Source organism: Pocillopora verrucosa, chromosome 3 (assembly GCF_036669915.1).
Source record: "Pocillopora verrucosa isolate sample1 chromosome 3, ASM3666991v2, whole genome shotgun sequence".
NCBI classification, from domain to species: domain Eukaryota; kingdom Metazoa; phylum Cnidaria; class Anthozoa; order Scleractinia; family Pocilloporidae; genus Pocillopora; species Pocillopora verrucosa.
In genome coordinates, this window is record NC_089314.1 from 16,137,194 (window position 1) to 16,159,513 (window position 22,320).

Here is a 22,320-nt window from a genome sequence, read left to right on the forward strand (position 1 = left end):
TGCAAGAAACTAGAGTAATAGACTGCAGCATAGAAAAGTCAATCTGAACACCATGCTGACCTCTGACCAAAGACTAAAGGTTCAAGAACTAAACAACTCCAGCCTTTGCTTAATGGCCAGTGTAATGTTACCACTTGTTTCAGTCACAAGTATTTTCATCACATCTATTTCACTCCAAATTCCATCAACCTTTGCCTCAAGAAACTTAACAATTTAATTTGCGAGTTTGTTTTAATCAGGGAATGATTGTTTATTCTCCACTGTTAGGAGCTTCATTGCTCTAAAGAGCTTTCCTGAATCCTCACTGTTTTCTTCCATGAATTGCGTGTAAAACTCACATTTTGCTGCATTCATTATAAAAGTAGCTTCATTTTTTGCTCTTCATTAAAGCATCCAGATCCTCAACATGTCTCATTTTGCTCCATTTTCTTTCTGCTTTCCTGTGCAGTTTCCCTGCCTTATTGATCACCTTGTTGTGCAGTGGGCCATACAACTTTAGTTGTGCTTTTTAAACAAGCATAAAGATCCAAAACTGAGATGCAGGTTTCTTACATATGTATAGAGAGAGCTGAAAACAGCATTTGTTATGTAGTGTGAAGATCCTTTTCTGGGGTAGAAAGAGGGGAGGTAGTGCCCTATTATTGGCTATTAATTCAATACTTATTACTAGATGCTATTTCCATTTTTTTCAATTTTGACTTGATTAAATTTTTTGTGTGGTTAAAGGGTTGAAGTGGGGTGAGTCATTTGCTGAATAGGCTGTCTTCTTATGTTTTCTTTCTCTCAGTTAACAAATGATTCCAGGCTGAGATGACTTTAATTATAAACAGCCCCAAGTGCCAGGGTGATGACACTTAACCCATGCAAGAAAATCAATTGCCTTTTTTCTTATCATCAAAAGAAAAAAAAGTCAATACCAAAGCTTATTAGCAGATGAACTATTAATTTTATGGGGTTGTTAGAGTGGTTCTCATGAACCTGTAAGATTTACTTAAGCTTATTTTGTACCATTACCCTCCAATTTCTTTGTTTGCATTTGGAGTTTCAGGGCTAGTATATTTTAGTTAATATATTTTGGTTTATTGGTTTGAGTGGTTTCAGCACCGATTAACTGATAGTGTTTTGTGTGATTTTTTTCTGTGAAAGAATAGGGTAATGAACAGTTGGTGGTGTACTGTGAATCTTGTTTTTTTTAGTTCTTTATCAACCACTACAAACTGAATAGTCATATTTCTATTTCATGGGAAAATGAAAATCACTCTAAAACATGGGAAGGAACAAAAGGTGAGAAAGCATTGAGCATCTAATAACTTTTATGTGGTTCATCAGCAGTACCCCAGCTCATTGAAATCACTCTAATCAAAACCACTATTTATTTTTAAGGAATTAGCAGTTTGTCAAAGTTCAAGTTATTTTTGTGAATCATATTCATATCTTAAAAAAGTTACTACTGTAACAGACTTAACATGGAAGATGAATAGTTAAAGTACATTACTCATCACTAAGAAAGTGTCCTTTTCGTACATTGTTTTCACATCTTTGATAAACAGCAAATGTTCTGCCAATGCATCTTCATCTAATGTTGTTTTACAAGAGCTGCGTCACTGACATCCGCATCATGCTAAAGATGATCTGTCCTAGAAAATACATCAGGAAACAGGTCTTTATCCCCTTGCAGTAGTTTCTTCAGGTCCTGGCATTGACTCTCTTCCAGGGTTGACAGCTTAGAGTCCAAGATTTGCAGTGCATTGGAGTTTGAGTTTTGTTGTGTCAGTGGGATTAAGATGACTACTAATAAGTTGGCTACTGAGCTGTTTGGGCTCAGAAACAACTCAGTTAACATTTGTAAGCTCTTTAACTAAATTACTTCTTTACTCTATATGGGGTTTCAACATATTTACATGACATAACTATGTAATTGGAACCTGATATATTTAAATGACACAACTGTGTAATTGGAACCTTGGTCAGACTGGATAGAACTTAGAAGACCTACCAGTGTAAAGAGCTTGGTTGAAGCTCTTACTATAGCCTTTGCTCTGATATTTCTCAGGGGTACAGCTTCAGGAAATCTGGTGGATGCTCATGATGGTCAACAAATACTGGTTTCCACACTTTGCTTTAGGAAATGGCCCTACAAATTCAACAATGATTCTGCTGAATGGCTCTTGAACAGCTGGCAATGGTTGTAAAGGTGCTTTTGGAATGGTCTGATTCGGTTTCCTAACCATCTGACAGGCATGACATGATTGGGCCAGCAGAAATGGTCCAAGATCTTCCAGCAGATTTTATTGACACCTAGGTGATCAGTCAAGGGGGTCTTGTGTGTTATGCTTAAATGTCCTGTCTGTGGGTCTTTGGGACAACAACCTGATACTTTACAGCCCACTTGTCTTCATCAGGAACAGCAGGTAGTCTCAACTTTCTCGTTAGGTTAGCACTACTTTCTTTGTAGAGTAGCAGGTGGGGTTCTGCAAGACTTCACTTTCACTAACTCTTCTTAAAAATATAGATGAAACTTCTGGGTTTTCTTGTTGTTCTGCAAATAGTTGAGCAGTTGATATCTTTTCACCTGTTCTACTAGACTCCTCTCAGAAAGGACTTCTTCTGGCTCAGAAATAAAGGGATTTAGTTGCTCTCCCTCAAAGACTTGGCTGATGATGATGTCTGCTAACGTTACTTCCTATTTAAATTCATGACTCCTACACAAGAGTGGGTGTGCAGCTCGAACTAGGAGCCCAAGTATTTTAAAATGCCGTCCAACTAAGTTACACAGATTAGTAAACAACTAGTCATCACCTCTTGGGCTAAAACATTTTTTGTGCTGCCGCCTGATATGAAAACTTACTAAACCCAGTGGGAAAAATGGGAACTTATTCCCCATCCAAATGCAGATGCACCAACCTCTGGGGGTTAGAGGGAAAACAGCTTAATTACATGCGAGATAAAATTTAACGTAAAACTAGAAAAGTGTGAGAGCTGAGATGAATATATCACAAATGTCAAACCTTATATACGCTATACAACAAAAGACTCAATTAAGCCCCCATACTAACGTACCAAAAGGAAAATAATTACATTCTTTGTCACTGCCACTTACAGTTTAGTTCTGCCAAATGTAAATACATTTCCTACATAAATTCACTACTCATACACATGACTGGGTGTGCAGCTTGAGCTAGGAGCTCCTGAGAATACAAAGAACGGGAATTACAGGCCTAAGGAAATAGAAACCACTAAACGGCTTTCTAACAAGTCTGCAACATAACAATCTGTAGTGTTTTCGGAACACCATCTCCCATGTCTCGTAAACATTCTGTCAGAAATACTGCAACGGAAGATGCACCACCACTTCTAAAGCTCTGCCAGGAAAAAGATGCACGATCTAGGCCTAAGTCAACTAACTTTTTTGACAAAATCTCAGGACATCTGGTGTGTGAAATCTTGGATCAAATTGGGTTCCGGATTTAGTCTGTATATTCCCAAATAAGAAGTCATTGCCACCATAAAGAGATGTACGGAGAACGAGCATAGCTTGGGGCAAATATTTGACAAGGTTAGCCCAGGGACAGAGGTCAGTACTGGTTTCAACAATTGGTACAATGGCTGATCGGTCTTTCTGCTTTCAATAAACAGTTCAAAGTATGTTGGATGTGGAATTATGTCCTTGAGTCTTAGGTTTGAAGGCTCATCAAACCTCAGGAACCCTGTGTAAGCGAGGAGTGCCATGGCCATGAACCTCTTATCAACCAAAGAGCCATTCAGGCTCTGGAAGAACTTAAGGAGAATTTGTGTAGTCATTGGCGACTTCTTGGATTTCTGTGACAATTTCTGTTGTAAAGATTCCAAAACTCCATTGCCTTCTTCAGAGGAATCGGTGATTAAGATAAGCTTATTCCTATGAGCTAGCTTTTTCTCAACTTCTTTAAGTTCTTCAATGACCTTTTCAACTTGTGGTGGCATAGATCAGAGGAATGAGGAGGCTAACTGAATGTGAGCGAGGACCTGAGTATTCACCTTAAACTGCTTCTCATTGCTTTTTTTCTTGAATTTTTTGGTGCTGATGAAGCGATGGATTTAAATCTTTTTATTGCTGATTTGTGCTCTTCAGACAATTCTCTCTTGAGGGAGGCAAAACCATCGTGAAGCTCCTCCTTTAGATCAGGTAAGGTTTTGGCGAGATCAATTTCAGGATTGGATGGCATTTTAATGTAAAACTAGAAAAGTTCAAGAGCTGGGATGAATGCATTACAAATACATTACAAATGTCAAACCTGGAATACGCTATACAACGAAAGACTCAATTAACGCCATAGCGGCCTACATGCTAACATACCAATAAAAAAAATAATTACATTCTTTGTCACTGCCACTTACAGTTTACTTCTGCCGAATGTAAATACATCTCGTTGTCACTGGTTTCTTTCTTCCTACTCATAGCTCTTGTTGCAACAGCTGCTGGGTACAAACTGGGAATTCTCTTCTCTACTGGATCTGGAGACTTTTCTGAACTGGGTTTCTCAGCAACAATAGCATAAACAACCACTTTGTCTCCTGCAAGGTCATTTCCAATAATATAATAATAGTAATAATTCTTATTAGGTGCAAATTAACATCTGAATATGATCAAATGCGCCCTACAACTATAACTATCTGTAATCATTACAAAAAGTATACTTAAGAATACCTAAATTTACAATCTAAAATAAATCAATCCAATTATAACAGGCAAAAGCTTACCTAAATAAGTGAGTCTTTATTGTTCGTTTAAAAACCAAAAAGTTATCAATGTCTCTGACACTTGCAGGCAGACTGTTCCACAGTGCAGGGGCAGCTATTAGGAATGATCTGTCACCCAGAGTTTTCTTTGTTTTTCCCATGGGCAACTGCAATAGCAGTTCTTCAGAAGAACGAAGATGGTATTTAGATTTTAAACCCTATATGGTAGGCAATGGGTGGCCAATGCAAAGAAAATAAGACGGGTGTAATATGATTAAACCTCGTAGCTGAGCATACAAGCCGGGCAGCACTATTTTGAATGCATTGTAACTTACTCATGTATACTGCGTGAACTTTTTGAAGAAGACTATTCCACTAATCTAAGCAGCCTATAACAGTGGAGTGAACAAGGTACTTGAGGTACTTTCTGATCCGCCTTATATTGTAAATATGAAAAGATGCAGCTCTACATATCTTAGTAATGTGTGGTATCATACTCAGGTTCTGGTCAAACCATGATCCCAAGTTTCTAACTGAAGTTACGGGAGGTATAATGCTCTCCCCGACACTAAGATCATCAATGTGCAATTTAGCCAGTTGCTTTCAAGTGCCGATAATCATGAACTCTGTGTAATTATCATTCAAGTGTAGTTTATCCTAGATTATCCAAAATCGTATAGCCTGTATTTATTGCTGTATTGCCTCAACTGCATCATTTTGTGAACAAGCCAAGCCAAGCCAAGTCGGCATTGAATGATAGATAGAGCTGAGTATCATCTGCGCATGTGTGCGATTGTGGTTGATAGTTCTTAATAACCTGAAAAAGCTTACTCGCATAGATGGTGAACAGCAATGGACCTAGGCATGATTCTTGAGGAATGCCACATTGCAAATTGAACTTCTTTGATAAATTTTGATCAAAAGACACATGCTGCGATCTGTTGAGAAGGTAGGTTGTAAACCACTGCAATACTGATCCCCTAACTCCAAAGCTCATGCTGAGGTGATTCAATAACACTCCATGGTCAACTGTGACAAATGCAGCACTTAAATCAAGTAAAATAAGAAGGATAATACGTTGAGGTTCCAAGTCCATTAGGATGTCATTTTGCACTTTTAAAAGTGCAGTCTCAGTGCTGTGACACTCATGATACGCTGACTGGAATGGAGGGTATAAGCCATGTGATGTCAAATGCGCATGCGTTTGATCGAAGACAGCACATTCCATTAATTTTGAAACATACTGCAAATTAGACACAGGTCTTAAGTTACTAAAGTCTGAGAGCACACTAGACTTCTTGAGCAGAGGGGAAACTAATGCCTCCTTCCAGCAATCAGGAAATTCCTCAGATGAGGAATTATTCTAGGTCAGGTCAACAAGCGGCATGACTTCTAGCGTACTCAAGTTTGAAATCATCAAAGCTGTACAAGGTACTTGCTTAAGAATTAACTGGTGTGAGGTGCTATTGTTACACAAATCACAATATTTGAATAAGGACACAAAGGAGCGGAAAAGGTCTCTTTGAAGTTAAACGAAATCTACTTAGATATTCCATCTTTGTCTACAATAGAAAGAATCTCAAAATTAAAAAGACTGATGCAATAAACTGGAGGCCATTAGAAATAGGAAACTTAGGTGCAAATTCACAGCTGTTGAATAGAAAATAATACCTATCTTAATTGCAGCAGAGCAGCTTAGGAAATAAAAACAGAAAAGCAATTAAGTGTCTGCTTGTCTATGCAAGGTTGGTGTGGAAACTATCATGTGAAAAGAAATTAAAGTTACAAGTATAAACTCAGCTACCAACGACCATGAGAACCAATTTTTCCAGAAAGACCATTAACACTTGTATTTACCTAAAAAAAAAACAGTAATAAATAACAAAAGTGCCGAAAAGCAGGTGCATATAATGAAAGCAAGTAACAAGCAAAATCTATTCCAAAAGCTACTGTGGTTTTTTATACATTTTATTTAACTTACTAGAAGGAAAACCTGAATAAACCCAATATTTCAAATGGAAAAGTATGCGAATACATATGGAAGATATTTGTCCCAAAAACCATGAAAACCCTAAATATAATATTTTACATTATCAATTCAATTGCTCTGGTTATGATTTTATAATAATAGCAACAATTTGAATAGAACAAGCCATTCATCATCCTTTCTTGCTTAACCGCTTGAGTGAAAGAATGAACAGAACACAGGAACTAGGTCAAAACCGGAAGAATAAACTTGATCTGCGCTGCCATAAAATACTGAAAATTTGTTCAAACTAAAACACATAATTTTTCCCATATCATTATTTATTAATGAAATAATCAGTCAAGAAGAAGATAAGTTAAGATAAGATGAGTTGTCTATATCAAGCACCGTGGTACTAATGTACATGCGCACTAAACAAATGAAGAACAAGCTGTGATAAGTCATCCATACTGAGTACTACAGTAGTAAGGTATTAGCGCACTAAACAAATGAAGAATAAGTAGTGATGAGTCATCCGTACTAAGTAATAAAGTACTAACGTACAAATGCACTAAAGTAATGAAGAGCAAGCTGTGATGAATCGTCCATACCAAGTGCTACAGTACTAACATACCAAGGCATTAAACAAATGAGGAACAAGCCGTGATGAGTTGTCTGTACCAAGTACTACAGTACTAACGTACTAAGGCACTAAACAAATGAAGAACAAGCTGTGACAAGTTGTCTGTACCAAGAACTACAGTACAAATGTACTAGTGCACTAAACAAATGAAGAACAAGCTGTGATGAGTTGTCCCTACCAAGTGCTACGGCACTAAAACACTAGGCAAATAAACATGCTGTGGTGAGTGTCTGCACTGAGTACTATGGTACTAATGTACTAAGGCACTAAACAAATGAAGAAGAAGCCGTGATGAGTTGTCTGTACTAAGTACTATGGTATTGACATACTAAGCAAATAAACATGCTGTGGTGAGTGTCTGTACTGAGTGCTACGGTACTAACATACTAAACAAATGAACATGCTGTGGTGAGTGTGTTTGATACTAGTAGAGTGCCCTCTGATATTGCGATAGGAAGCTTGAAGCGTCTACTGCAACATGTAGGTCGTCTTAGCTTGTGTAACAAAGAGCAATAAGACAAGTAGAATGCAATTCATTCCAGAATAAACAATTTTGGATGCAATATAATTTCGAATAAAGCATCCGATGAGTTGTAGTATTAGCTTGGTGTACTTACTCCTTTATACATGACGCGTGATTAGATAAAAAATAATCATGCATGATTTAATAGAAAAATTCAGCGTAATGTGTTATTGGAAACCCCTGCTTTGCCAACCTTTGCATATATTGCGTGCTGCTGCATGCAATATCCTGTACAAAAAAGTAAACTCCATTTCCCAGCTGATAGGCAGTCAGTAAACTTTTGTACCTCTGCTGAAAAAGCCTCTTTATATGCCTCCAAGAACCCACTGAATGAGACCCAGCGGTGGTTTCTCTGAAAAAAGATAAGATCAAAGGATTTTAATTTTTTCCTCAAATAATCTTATCAATCAAGTACATGAAACTGGTTACTCAAGTTTAGGGGAACATGTATCTTGAATGGAACAACACTCACCCAAGGCTCGGTTTCCACTTGTAGAAATTATGATCCATATAGGACACGTTGCTTGCCTCAGTGAAAGATGAATGAATACCTTTTGGATAAATATGCGCTCCACTTTGGTCAGTGAAGTGCCCAATGCTATATGTAGTTTTACACTCTTTGCACTCAAGAGCTAACTTACTGGCAGGCAAAGGGCCTGTTGAACCATGAACAATTACTTTCGTGGGGCTGCTGTGCATTTGAAGGCGCTATTCACATTTCAAACACGATTCCTCTGGGGTAATGATGAACTTGTTGAAATGACAACAGTTATCTCCAGTAAGAGACCATAAAATGTCTTCTAGAGCAATGGAGGAGGATAGAAACTTAGGGCAATATTGTTCCAAGAACTCAAAGGAGGATTTCACTTCAGCTGGTGACAATGGAAAACCCATCTTGGATGTCATGTCTGAGATGAATGAAAACCAAATCAGAACACTTGATCCTTGCATTGTCTTGCTTAAAGTGGGAGGGACGTGATCCAAAGCCAACTTTAAAATGACTACACCATGAAGACCCATGGCCACAGACAACAAAAGAAGGGCTTGGTCTTCCTTTAATAGAACGTTGTTTCTAATCACGAAAGAGGGGTCGAAACTCTTCAATATCGAGACTGCTGCATCGATCTCCTCTTGGATGCACAGATTTGGCCAGTGATCATATCTGGCTGAAAGCACTCGGCCAGATTCTTCATGATGCTTCTGAAAGAAGTGACGAAGTGAATGTAATGGAATCAAACTGTGGTCAACTATGTATGCAGTTTTTTTGCCAAATAATTGAAACGAAATAATTGAAAAAAGAATTAAATAGAAAGCAACTTGATAATTGCACTTAATAACAGAGGAATAAGTTCTTATTGTTATAGGGCTCAAAAGCTTCTGCAATTTGTTAAATAAACAACTGTTGCTGCGGGCAACAAGGGATTTCATATTAAGTGATACTGGTTAATTATTGTTTGAAACAATCGCTCACTAAAATACACTTAAGACATGAAGAGAATAATGCAAAAAATGTCTCACCTCCATCCCTTTCAATTTCCTGACGAGTTTTGCTAAAGAAAGCTGAGAATGCTAAAACATGATGCAGGTGACAAGAAAATGTCGGTATGGGGTGAACAAAACTTTGATGAAAACAAAAATAATCAAATATAGGAAGTGCAGTATTGAACACTCTCTTGAACTCTGGAGTATTTTTCCATTCAAAGCTACATATAGGACAAAAAGAATCAGAAATATTAATTTTTTTGCAGATATCATCAATAGTAATTTATAAGCACACTTGCATGTCATTTTCTTTTTTAAAAAAAAGTTGATACATGGGATATTTACCACCTCAAAATGGAAATGAGAAGGCTCTGGATTAGAAGAGTATTTTTGTAATTGGCAACAAAGAAACAAGAGGGGGACATGGGGGCTTCTGAATACTGCATTACCACTAACAAAATGGAACTAACACCACATCACCCAAAAATATTATCAAAGCACCGACATCACAATATATTCTAAGTCTCAGCATTTGAATGTTTTGGTTTCACTCATCTTTACCTCGCGCTAGTCTTTGGCTGACCGATAGTGCATGTCTAGGGGTCAAGTAAAATATTACTGAATTCAGTTAGGGGTCAGTCAGCTAATGTTTATTTAAGATTCACTTGGATTTATCGCTTATTTTGTGGGACAATTTACCACGGTTTTATCGAAATCCTAGTTTTCTCTAGGTTAGAGAATAGACTGCAACTCAGAAATGGTTTATTTCACTAATAAACCATTGATTTAAGCAACACCACAATGCGATTTGTTTTTCACCGCAATGCCACATTAAAAAAAAGGGTCAACTTAGTACCTTATTACACCGTGCACCATTTATTTTGTACCAGACTGCCTTACACGAGTCTGCTAGGTTCCAGTCCTTTAAAAGAACAGTAATACGTTAGTATGCAAGTCATTTGTGCCAATAGAGTACGAAAGAGTTACGTCACGCTTCCATGGCAACCAAATTTCCTGTTCTAAACAAACGCTCGTGAAACAAGATGGCGGTGCTGACAATTGCATCTCTACTTTCTTTCTTCGAAAATGAGAATAAATCCGTTTCACGAGGTGAAAATCACTTCAAATCTAACCATGTGGAAAGCTTTAGTGCAAGTCAAGGTTTTTTGAAGGGCCAGGTTCACGCTAGTATGAAAAAAGTGTATAATGTGACGGTAAGTGAAATGCGGTAAATGACCACCATTGAAATGAAAGCTTATAGAAAAATACTGTTAAACTTTGTTTATTATAATTTTCTTTTTAGATATACCTTGACCAAAACAATGCGATTAAATCGAGCGAGTGCGAGTGTCCACGGAGAGCTTATAAATGTAGCAATGCTGCAGCTCTGTTCATCTATGGAATTTATAACTTGAGTCGGACTGATGTTGAGTGTTCATGGAAAAAACGGAATGCACCTGATATTTCTCGGAAATCTATTTCTGAAATGTTTCCTCCAACCAAGCCAGGATATACAGCCTTACTCCGACAACCAAATCAAGGCGATCAAGAAGCGCTGTATTCAGAATTGCGAGCGTATGGAAAGTTCACTGGCCTATGCTGGCTGTTAAGCCCAGAGCCAAAACAACTGGGGGATCTGCCTGTCTCAACAGTGGAAGAGCTAATTTTTTCTGAGGAATTTCTCACTCTATCTACTGCTGTTGAATAACTAGTTTATCAGACGAAAATTAAAGGTTGAGAGAGAAATTGTAAATCAGATCAGCTCTTTAACTGTCAGTCAGAGAAACAATCCCTCCTGGCATTTAGTGAGGAAGAGGCGCTTGACTGCAAGCAATTTTGGCTCTCTCATCAATGCTAAGAGGGTTACCCCAGCCCCTATTAAGCGTCTCTTGGGGGAATATGACATCTCACGTGTCAAAGCTGTGGCATGGGGAGTCACAAATGAGGCTGAAGCCATCAAAACATTTACTGCCAAAACTCATCTTGAAGTTGTTGAGACGGGGGTGTGGCTTGACGAGTCAGGCGTTCTTGGAGCTTCCCCTGATGGATTAGTGGGTGAAGACCATGTTCTAGAGGCGAAGTGTTCCTATACATTCAGAGATGCAAGTATTGAGGAAGCTTTGAAAAGTGACACATTTTGTTTGGAGAAAAAAGAGGATGGATCGTACTCACTAAAAAGGAATCATGTCTACTGGCACCAAGTGCAAGGGCAAATGTACTTAGCCAAACGAAATTACTGTTACTTTGTTGTTTGGAAAAATCGCAGGTGTGTAGTTAATGAAATCAAGAAGGATCCATCCTGGGAAGAAAACCTTACCAGGCTCAGGGAATTTTACTTTAAACACCTCTTCCCCAAAATTGTTGAGGGAGAACTATAGTTTGTAGAATTATTGCGAGGTTTAAAACCAGCAGGAAGTTTGTACCATGTTCCCGTTAGACAATTTTAATACTGGAACAATAACAAGAACAGCAACCTTCCATGTTCAGTAATGAAAACAAACCCATTTTTATTGAGAATTATCAAATATTCTTGATGTTGTGTTTTCTATAACATTTAAGATTAGAATAAAGGGGTAAGTTTCTAAAGAAACTGTGGTGCTGCGTCGGTGGGAGAGTATAGCAGGTAATTTAGTGTTACCACCGTAAAGGGTAAAAAAGCTGACATTTCAAGCGTTAGCCCTTTGTCAGAGCGATTACTGAATCGCTCTGACGAAGGGCTAACACTCGAAACATCAGCTTTTTTATCCTTTACGGTGGCTAATTTACGTTTTCAACCCAGTTGTTAACACTAAATTACCTGATTTAAGATTAGAGTTGCATTTGTTTACAGCTGAAAATGCTGGCTTTACTGTATGTGACTTCAGACAAATGCTCTATTATTTTGTTAACATACTATACATTACAAAAATAGAAAATGCACCCTTATTTTATAAACATTGCCATTGCCACTTGCCATATGGTTCATTAGGCAGTCGTTCGTCATGAACTGTAAACAGTTTCCAACTAAAGCATGAATGAATGAATCTCATGGTAATGTATTTATTTATAGTCTACTGAATTTTTCAAGCATATCATGCGAGTCAACGACTGATCAAAGCTGTTTTCCTTTTCACCAGAACTAATGTAAGGATATTACTTAAGATACTATCGCAAAGACTTTGTGAGATATTAGTCCTTGACATCACAGCTCAAAACACAAGCCAAACAGCAAAACACCGCGAAAGCGCCACGCAACTGATAACACACAATCTACGACAAACTATAAATTAACCTTACCTTATTAATCGAATCCAGCGTTGGTACTCCCCCTTTTTCTTAATTTTACGTGGAAACCCATAGAATTTACAAGTATGTGATTCGGAATGATGGTCACAGCCCGGTACAAAGCAGTGAACCATCACGATCTTTCACCTCTAACTTCGGCTCTCTGTCTGCTCAGTTGACGATTAAGATCTTCTTTCAAACGAATAAATTTTCGTCTACGTCATCAAAAGTTACACAAAAAACTTACAGTCCACTCAATAAAGGAAGCTATGAAAATAAAGGCCGAAAAACTGAAAAGGAGTTGAAAGCCGCGCTTGTAATGCTACGCTTGACACACTTTGTTTAGAACAGAAAATTTTGTTGCCATGGAAGCGTGACATCACACTTTAGTACTCTATTCGAGAGGTGATGTTAGTATACTAGTACGTTGGTACACAAGTTTAATTGAACACTAGTATGTTGGTATGCAAGTGCTTGTTCGAGAAGTGCAGTTAGTACACTAGTATGTTGGTATGCTTGTTACATGCAGTCCTCTAATCGAATGCTTGTACATGAGAATGCAGGTCATTCATGGTTGTCGGAAAAGTGGAGTTAGTACGTTGGTACACAAGAGACATGCAGTCTTTTAATTGAACCCTAGTACGTTGGTATGCAAGTCATTCATTGTAGTTAGTATGCTAGTATGTTGGTACACTGGTGACATGCAGTCCTCTGGTTGAACGCTTGTACATAAGGACGCAGGTCATTCATGGTAGTTGGAGAAGTGGAGTTAGTATGTTGGTACGCAAGTGACATGCAATCCTCTAATCAAACATTGGTACATGAACGACACAGGTCATTCATGTTTGGAGAAGTGGAGTTAGTGCACTAGTATGTTGGTATGCTAGTGACACAGTTATCTTATGTACTGTTCATACTGTAGTACAGGTGAACACCATTAGTACTGTAGTACCAATGAATAAGCAAAAAACTGAAGGAAGTCTTTCCTTAAACGGGAAGCATATGGCAACTTGACTATAATTTGGAATGGCCACCAAAATGAGTTGGATATACCAATCTTTCGCACCAGAACTTCCCATAAGTATGCCTAATGTACGCTTTGTGCAAGGTTCAAATGGAAAATTTTTAAGTTCTAAAACTTTTCTATACTGTAACAAGACTTCATTGTAAAATTGTATTAAATGCTTGACTTTTGCAAATCTTTTAACTGAGCATAATGAATTTATGGCAAAACAAAGATCACTGTAACTTCAACAGTGAAATTGTCATGGCATGTAACGAATACTGAAACTGCGTGGCTGGGAACTGGGTGTAGTGTAAATACGAATGAAAGAAGCTTTGCATAGGAGTTCAAATAACCAACTTTGAAGTTAAAAAGTACAACAAAGAATTACGGAGGAAACACAACAGGCTGCTTTCATTTTTTTTACTAATCAAGAGTTTGCATTATACACCACAGTTAAATTGTCCAAGGGTAGCAGCATTTCTGCTGTCTCTACCACACAAAACCCGGGGAAGTTTCCCTTAATTACATTACTTAGCACATCCTGAAAGGCAGTTAACTAGATTTATTGACCATTGAAATGTATAACTAATTTTGAAGAAACATATTGTGGACAGTTAAAAATTTTCATTGTGTGTCCACGCCAATCACAGTGTACTACATTACTTGAAGTTCCTTTCAGAATTCTTTTCGTACAGTTGACGCATGGAACAAATGTTTCTACTTTCTCAATTGTGTGAACATTTGGTATGCTTACTGGCAAAGTTTCATTTGCAAACTTCATCTGTTCTTCTGGAATTTGAAGCTGAACGATTGTTGTATCAGTTTCAGGTGTAACAGCTGAACTGTGCATGGTTGAGTTTTTTTGCTTTTTTTCCAAACGTGTACCTGAATTGGTGCAATCTGGTAGACAGTTTCAATTTTGGTCCTTGCAATATTTTCTTCCCAAAGGTCAATTGTGATTGTTTCAGTTGTATCTGTTGTTTCGTGCTCAAATCTTTTATTGCACTCTAGTCGAATGGCATGTACACAAGATCATGTGACTTCTAACGAATACATTAGCATATCTGACATAATTAAGCGAGCATACATTAGTCACGTAACATCCCCCTTCCTTTGGGATGACAACTTGAAAACAATAACCACAATAACATAATCAATGCTCCTTAATCAAAACGTCAAGTCCAGTTTCTAACAAATGTTCAGAGTCCTTAGTGCAAGTAGTCCTTAAGGTAGGCAGGTTCTCTGACGGTCCTTTTGGGGCGCTGTGCTTCAGGAGCGTGTACTACTTGCTGATTGGCCCCGGACTGGACTGATGCTTCCTGGGTGCTGTTGGCCCCAGCTTGAATCTTTTCCTGATTCTTGTTTGGAGCGTGTGATGGCATCTGTTCAGAGGTTTGTTGGACTGGTGGTGTCCGCTGTGGGGACCTCTGTGGTACGGGCTGCCCTGTTCCCTTTCTCCTAGGTCCCTTTCTCCGTCTCGACTTCATAGGAACGTTTGTCATGTCTTTTCGCCACCGTGGCCTGTTCCCATACTCTTTTTCTTAGTCGGAATGGTCTCATCCTGACCTGAGCTCCTTCTTCTAAGGGGGAAAGGTCACGCATTCCTCTGTTGTAATACAGAGTTTGCTGCGCCTGCTTTGCCTGCGTCTTCCTCTTTACTGTTTCAGCTGGTACACACTGCGGCTTTAGTAGCTCTTTGGTTGACGGGAGTTGTGTCTTACAACGCCGGCCAAGTAACCGTTGGGCAGGACTGGTCCCCATTGACTCAGTAGGGGTGTTTCTATGCGCCAGTACTGCAAGGTAAAGGTCACCTTTGGTGTCTTTGGCCTTTCGCAGAAGTCGTTTTGCCCCTTTGACAGCTGCTTCTGCCTTGCCATTTGTCTGTTGGTGTCCAGGACTTCCTGGTCGGTGCTCAAAACCCCAATCGTTGGCAAAGTTACTGAATTTCTCGCAAGCAAACTGTAGGCCATTGTCACTCATGACGATGTCTGGTATGCCTTGACTCGCGAAGTGGCATTTCAGCTTCTTTATGACAGTGATGACTGTTGTGTTAGGAAGGTGGTCGATTTCCCAGAAATTTGAGAAATAGTCAACAATGATCAGGTAGTTGTAGTGTCTAAAAGTGAAGAAGTATGCCACAAAAGGCAGCCACGAAGGCGAACAACAACAGTACACACAGTACACGTTTCTTTTAATAATCTTCCCGCGCTCACACTTTCCCGGATGTATACTTTTACATAAACAACCGCTGTCCTAGTATACTACATTCCCTCTCTTTCTTCGCTCAGATGGTTGACCTCGAAAGACAGAAACATAACAAACTTCCACTTTGTTTAGATACCGTAAAAGTTCAATTCGATTCCAAATGTTCAAGACAAAAATCACGCTAAACATAAACATAGCCTTGGCCGTCCAGCTTATAAAACAACGTTTCAATGTCACTCATGTAATAACGAACAGTAATATGAAAATGCCAATGTCACTAGTTTTAGTACAGAACGTAGTCACTCAGAGCCTTTGGACGGCTCGTAATTCTGCCGGATCTTCTCACATGCGGCTCAGCTGTAGGTACAGTAGAAGGTACATCTTCTGGTGGTGATTCAGCCATTGGTACTTGATCCTCTGCCACAGGTGGCGTCTCAAATGACTTAGGTTCAGTCCGTGGTTTAGCGTCCTGTTGTGGCGTTTCCTGTTCTTCTGGATCTGGCATATTAAAGGACTTAATATGCTGAAGGCTGCGTTTGTACTGGACACCTTGAGGCGATCGCAACACCACCTGGTCCCCATAACGAGATATCACCTGATATGGTTCCTTCTCATAGCAAGGTGACAGCTTATTTTCTTTCTTCTTCTCAAGCAGAACACTGTCTCCTTCTTTCACATTTCGATCTCTGGCATGGAACTTCTTGTCCACATAGTCCTTGTTAAACTGCTTTCTCTGATTGTCCCGATCACGAACGGCTTGGTCGCTCACTTTTAGCTCCTCCTCTTCAACGTTGACTAGCTCAGGCATTTTAGTTGTTAGCTTTCTCCTAAACAATAACTCGGCGGGACTCTTTCCTGTGGTTGAATGTGGCGTGGACCTGTACGCCAAAAGAAACCTGTTTAGTTCCTCTCTCCAATTCTGTCCTTCTGCATGGGCTGCTCTCATGGACTTAAGAAGCGACCTGTTTTGCCTCTCTACCTCGCCATTAGCTCTTGGCCATAGAGGTGTTGTGTAACGGTGTTCAATCCCCATTTCATTCAGGTAATCTTCTACTTCTTTGGATACAAGATTTGAGCCATTGTCGGTACGCAGACCTTTAGGCAACCCATGTCTTGCAAATTGGGCATCCAAGCAATGAATGATGGTTTTGCTGGAAGTTGTTCGGATAACATCAACTTCTATCCACCGGCTGTAATAATCAACGAGAACTAACAAGTGTTCTCCAGAAGGTAACGGACCCATTAGATCCACAGCTACTTCTTCCCATGGTTTGTTGGGTAACGGTGTTGACTTCAATGGTGGGGGTGGAACGTTCTTTGTAACCATCTGGCACCCGTAACACTCTGCACATCTTTTCTCGGCATCACGATCCATAGCAGGCCACCAGACTTTTGTTCTAAGTCTCTCCTTTGTCTTTGTGACTCCTTGGTGCCCCTCGTGTGCCACACTAACGACTCTCTTGCGAAGTGCTTGGGGTATAACAATTCTTGTCCCCCGGAGAATTACATGGCCAATAAAAGTCAACTCATTGCGCACTGGCAAATACTGCTTTGGGGCATTGTCCCATTTCCCTTCGATGAGACAATTTCTGAGTGCTTGCAACTCAGAGTCTTGTGCTGAGACTTGTTCAATCTCTTTGATTCTCAATGCAGCGGGGACAGCATGTAGAGCTATCGCGCGTACATATCCATCATCTTCCGCGGAATTGTCTGACGCCGGTATCTTCGTCAGTCGGGAAAGGGCATCTGCGATGTTTTTTCTTGAAGGCACATAGCAAACTTGATAGTTGTACGGTTGTAAACGCAGAACCCAGCGCTCTATTCTGGCTGAAGGTTTAGACTTCCTGGAATAGATGACTTTAAGTGCTTCATGGTCTGTCACCAGATCAAACTGTGGAAGCCCGTACAAGTAGAGGTGGAAGCGTTCACAAGCCCAGACTAAGGCTAGTGCTTCCTTTTCTGTCTGACTATAACGACGCTCCACTTGACTCAAACTACGACTAGCATAACAGATGGCACGGCTTTCCCCATTCTTTTCTTGCACCAGCACGGCGCCAAGTCCAACAGGACTTGCATCAGCAATAACACGGGTGGGTGTGTCCTTATCGAAGTAAGCTAGGACTGGTGCACTTGCAACTTGACTCTTCAATCTCTGAAACGACTGCTCCTGCTCCTTGCCCCAAACGAACAGTTCCCCTTTTCTTGCAAGTTTTCTGAGGGGATCAGCAGTGGTAGCAAAATCGGGTATAAACCTGGCACTGAATCCAACGAGCCCCAAGAAGCTACGGACTTCTGAGGGTGTCTGAGGCTGACTTGCCTCTGCAACTGCTCTGACTTTTTCCTCCGTTGGGCCGATGCCATGCTTACTCAGCAAAAGACCCATGAATACCACTTTAGTCATTCGGAAAGTGCATTTTTCAGCATTCAAAGTCAGCTGCTTCTCACTAAGACGTTGCAACACACTGTGTAAGTTCTTATCATGTTCTTCAGTGTCTCGACCATGAACGATAAGATCATCTGCTATGTTTGACACCCCTTGTAGACCTGCCATTGACTGGGTGATGATATGCTGGTACTTCTCTGGTGCGGCATTTACACCGAAACTCAAACGTTTGTAGCGGAATATACCATCATGGGTGGCAAAAGCAGTGATATCCCTTGAATCAGGATCCAGCTCAATTTGGTGAAAACCCCACCTTAAATCTAACTTCGAGAAAACACCACTCCCATTAAGACTTTCAAGGACTTCATCTATGGTTGGTATGGGCAATCTTTCCCGAATAATGGCCTCGTTGGCTCTCCGCATGTCGACACACAACCTTATGTCCCCGGACGGTTTAGGAGCAAGAACGACTGGGCTTACCCACACCGTAGGCCCCTCGACTTTCTCAATTATGTCCTTTTCAAGGAGTTCGTTAACCTTGGCAGTTACTTTGTCTTTTACAGAAAAAGGTACTCGTCGCATTTTTTGAACGACTGGAGTTACACTGGGGTCAATGTGTAGCTTCAACTGATAATCTTTAAGCTTTCCAATTCCCTGGAATACACTGGGGTATTTTGCTTTGAGTCCTCCCACGAAGGTACCATCAACAGTGTTACAGTCTCCTGTCCCAAGAGTTCCCGAGAGATCCACACGAAGGATTCCAAGATCTGTGGCGGACGAATATCCCAGCAAACAACGCCCGGATTCAACAACAATGAAATCTGCCACAACCTTTCCTTTGGGTACGGAAACTTCTGTCTGAAACTGGCCCTCAATTTTAAGCTCTCGACCCCCATAAGCATACAATCTCTTCAGACAAGGTTTTAATTCAATCTTGAGCCCCTGATACTTAAGTTCCTGCAGTGTATCTTTACTAATGAGGTTACTTGCAGAACCTGAATCAATCAACACATCTCTGCTGATTCCACCAATCTTCACTGAGATAACGGGTTCAGAGGAATTTGACATAGCACATGTCTGTTCTTCTATAGTAAAAGCAAAACTGTCATCCTCACCTGACTCGTTACAATGACCCTCAACATGATTTGCCTGTCTCCCCTTGCCATGACGCTGCTGTCTGCCTCCCCGTTGTTGGTTGTTACCTTGTTTTCCAGGCTTCGAGTTCCTTCCCCCTTTGCAACAGCTGGCATAATGACCATATTTACCACACTTGCTGCACTTGCGACCTCGGGCGGGACAATTTGTACTTTGGGCAAAATGACCTTCTTTACCACAGTTGAAACAAACGCTTTTCCCTTTGTCTCCACGCCCAGGACGTTCTTCAACTGCATGAGTACCTGCTCCAGGTTCTTGGCTTGGCATGACCATTTGACCTGCCTCCTCGTGTGAGGCTTCCCACTTTCGAACTTTATCCATTGCTGCTTGCAGAGTAATATTAACGACTTCCAATAGCTTCTTCTTTAGCTCAACATTAGGCAACTTTTCAATCAATTGATCCCGTAAATTTTCTTCCAAAGTTGGACCAAAATTACAATGACGAGCTTGTTTACGTAAACGAACCATGAACTTATCGGCGGTCTCTCCCTTTGTCGGCGTAAGTTGACGAAAGACATGACGCTCGTACGGTACATTGTCCTCGGCTCGGAAATGAGCATCCAACTTTCGCAGACACACCACATACTCATTATCCTCGTTAGCATTCAGTGGTCCAGGATCTGGAATATCTTCGTAAATATCTTGTACTTCCATACCTGCTAAATGAAGTAACTGAGCTGTTTTCCGAGAAGGATTCGTAATTCCCTTGCCATCGATGTAATACTGATACGATCGTTTCCACTGTCGCCATCGTTCCGCGACCTGAGAGGAAGACCCTGTTAAATCTAGAGGTGGAAGCGCCCTTTCTACTGAATTCGCCATCCTCGTCGCCAATTTGTAGTGTCTAAAAATGAAGAAGTATGCCACAAAAGGCAGCCACGAAGGCGAACAACAACAGTACACACAGTACACGTTTCTTTTAATAATCTTCCCGCGCTCACACTTTCCCGGATGTATACTTTTACATAAACAACCGCTGTCCTAGTATACTACAGTAGTCCTGGCCACTGATGGTGTACAAATCTGTACCAATCTTCTCCCATGGGCGTTCTGCAATTTCATGGCTCATCAAGGACTCTCTCTGCTGCCTCACCTCATATTTGCTACACGTCTCGCATTGTGAGATGTACTCCTTTAGCTTGGCGGTCATGCTGGGCCAGTACATGCACTCTCTAGCTCTCCTCAAACAGCCATTGACGCCGATGTGTGAGCTGTGAAGGCATTCTTTCATCTTTGGCGGCATCTGTTTCGGGATGAGGAGTCGCTCTCCTTTGAAGATAAGACCATCATAGACGCTCATCTCGTCCCTGAAGCTGAAGTAGGGTGCAAGTACTGCTGGAAGTTCTTGCTTTTCCTCTGGCCAACCAATCTGGATGACTTCCTTTAATTGCTGCAACATGTCATCGTCACGGGTGCTGCTCCTAATCTCCTCCAGTCTTTCATCAGTCATTGGCAGTAGTTTGACTGCGTTTACACGTTTGAATTCCCCTTGGGTATTCTCAGTGGTGGGAAGAAATGCCCTGCTGAGGGTGTCTGCGAGGTACATCTCTGGACCTGGTTTGTAGACAATGGTCATGTCATACTTCTGAATCTTCAACAGCATCCCTTGTAATCTCTTGGGTGCGCTTCGGGTGGCTTGTTGGAGATGGCGGCTAGCGGCTTATGATCACTCTGAACTGTCACTGAGCGACCGTAGACGTACTGGTCAAATTTCTGTAGCGCAAATACTACTGCCAGCATCTCCTTTTCAATCTGTGCATAACGTATTTCTGGGTCTGTCATGGCATGGCTTGCAAAGGCTATGGGTTGCCCATTCTGCATGAGGGCAGCCCCAAGTCCCTTTTCACTTGCGTTGCATTGCACTGTGAGTTCCTCACCAGGGTTGTAATACTTCAACAAGGGTGCCTCTGTCAGAAGCTCTTTGACCTTCTCAAAGGCTGCCTCCTGTTCATGTTGCCATTGCCATGGTACATCTTTACGTGTCAACTGCTGTATGGGTCCTAGCACCTCTGCCATCCGTGGCAGAAATTTTGCAAGATAGTTCACGAACCCGCAGAATCGCCTGACAGCTTTGACATTGTCTGGCTTGGGCATGTTGTGTACGACCTCAATCTTTTCTATGTCAGGTCTCAGGCCATCTGCTGTGACCAAGTGTCCCATGTAGGGTATCTCTTTACATAGCAGCTTGAGTTTCTTCTTGTTGAGCTTTACTCCTTGCTCTGTGCACCACTGTAAGAACTGCTGCAGCTTGTTGTTGTGGTCAGCGGTTGCCTCCTCATCTGTCTCCCCTACTCCATAGATGACCATGTCATCGTGTACTGTCAGCAGGCCATCTAGTCGGTCAAGTGCTTGGTTCAGCCTCTTCTGGAATATCTCACTGGCCACACTGACTCCAAATGGAAGGCGTTTCCACCGGTACCTGCCGTAGGGAGTGTCAAAAGTTGTCAGCCTGCTCGACTTGTCATCCAGTTTTACATGCCAGTAGCCGTTTCTGGCATCTATTTTCGTGAAAACTTTTGCTCGTGCAAGGCTTGGGAGTACATCATCTATCACAGGCAGGGGGTATCTCTCTCTCTTCAGTGCTTTATTCAGTTGCTGCGGGTCTAAGCAAAGTCTCAGATCACCCGATTCCTTTGCTGCAATGACAAGGTTGCTCACCCAGTCGGTGGGCTCATCAACAGGCACCAGTACACCAATGTCTGTCAGTCTATCAAGCTCAGTTTTGAGCTTCGGTTTAATGACGAATGGCACTCGTCGCGATGGTGCAATGGTGGGAGGCACAGAAGGGTCAACGTCAAGGTGCTGCAGTCCTTCAAGTGTCCCCAAGTCGCCCTCAAATACGTCACGGTATTCTTCAATGATTTCTTGTGCTGTCTGGGACTTAGTATTTGCCACTCTCGCTGCAGCGATTTTCTCGCAATTCTCTTCGTGTACTTCAATAAGTCCCATCTGCTGTATCACTGCTGCGCCTAGC

General features: G+C 41.0%; 2 protein-coding genes across 2 annotated transcripts; one reads left to right on the top strand and one right to left on the bottom strand.

Moving 5' to 3' along the window:
* Nucleotides 1–10,376: 10,376 nt before the first annotated feature.
* On the top strand, nt 10,377–11,898 carry LOC131790843 (uncharacterized). Its single transcript, XM_066164320.1, is given in 3 exon segments — nt 10,377–10,547; nt 10,637–11,043; nt 11,045–11,898. Coding segments are annotated over 3 exon segments (1,245 nt in total). The 3' UTR covers nt 11,712–11,898.
* A 3,163-nt stretch (nt 11,899–15,061) lies between these two features.
* Nucleotides 15,062–15,583, bottom strand: LOC136279607 (uncharacterized). Its single transcript, XM_066163547.1, has one exon. It carries the CDS (start codon nt 15,581–15,583, stop codon nt 15,062–15,064), a length of 522 nt encoding a protein of 173 aa, XP_066019644.1.
* Between the last annotated feature and the right edge of the window lie 6,737 nt (nt 15,584–22,320).

What these genes read in the sequence shown, in the direction of transcription:
- LOC136279607 (XM_066163547.1), bottom strand. Translation starts at nt 15,583, where the DNA reads ATGAGTGACAATGGCCTACAGTTTGCTTGCGAGAAATTCAGTAACTTT.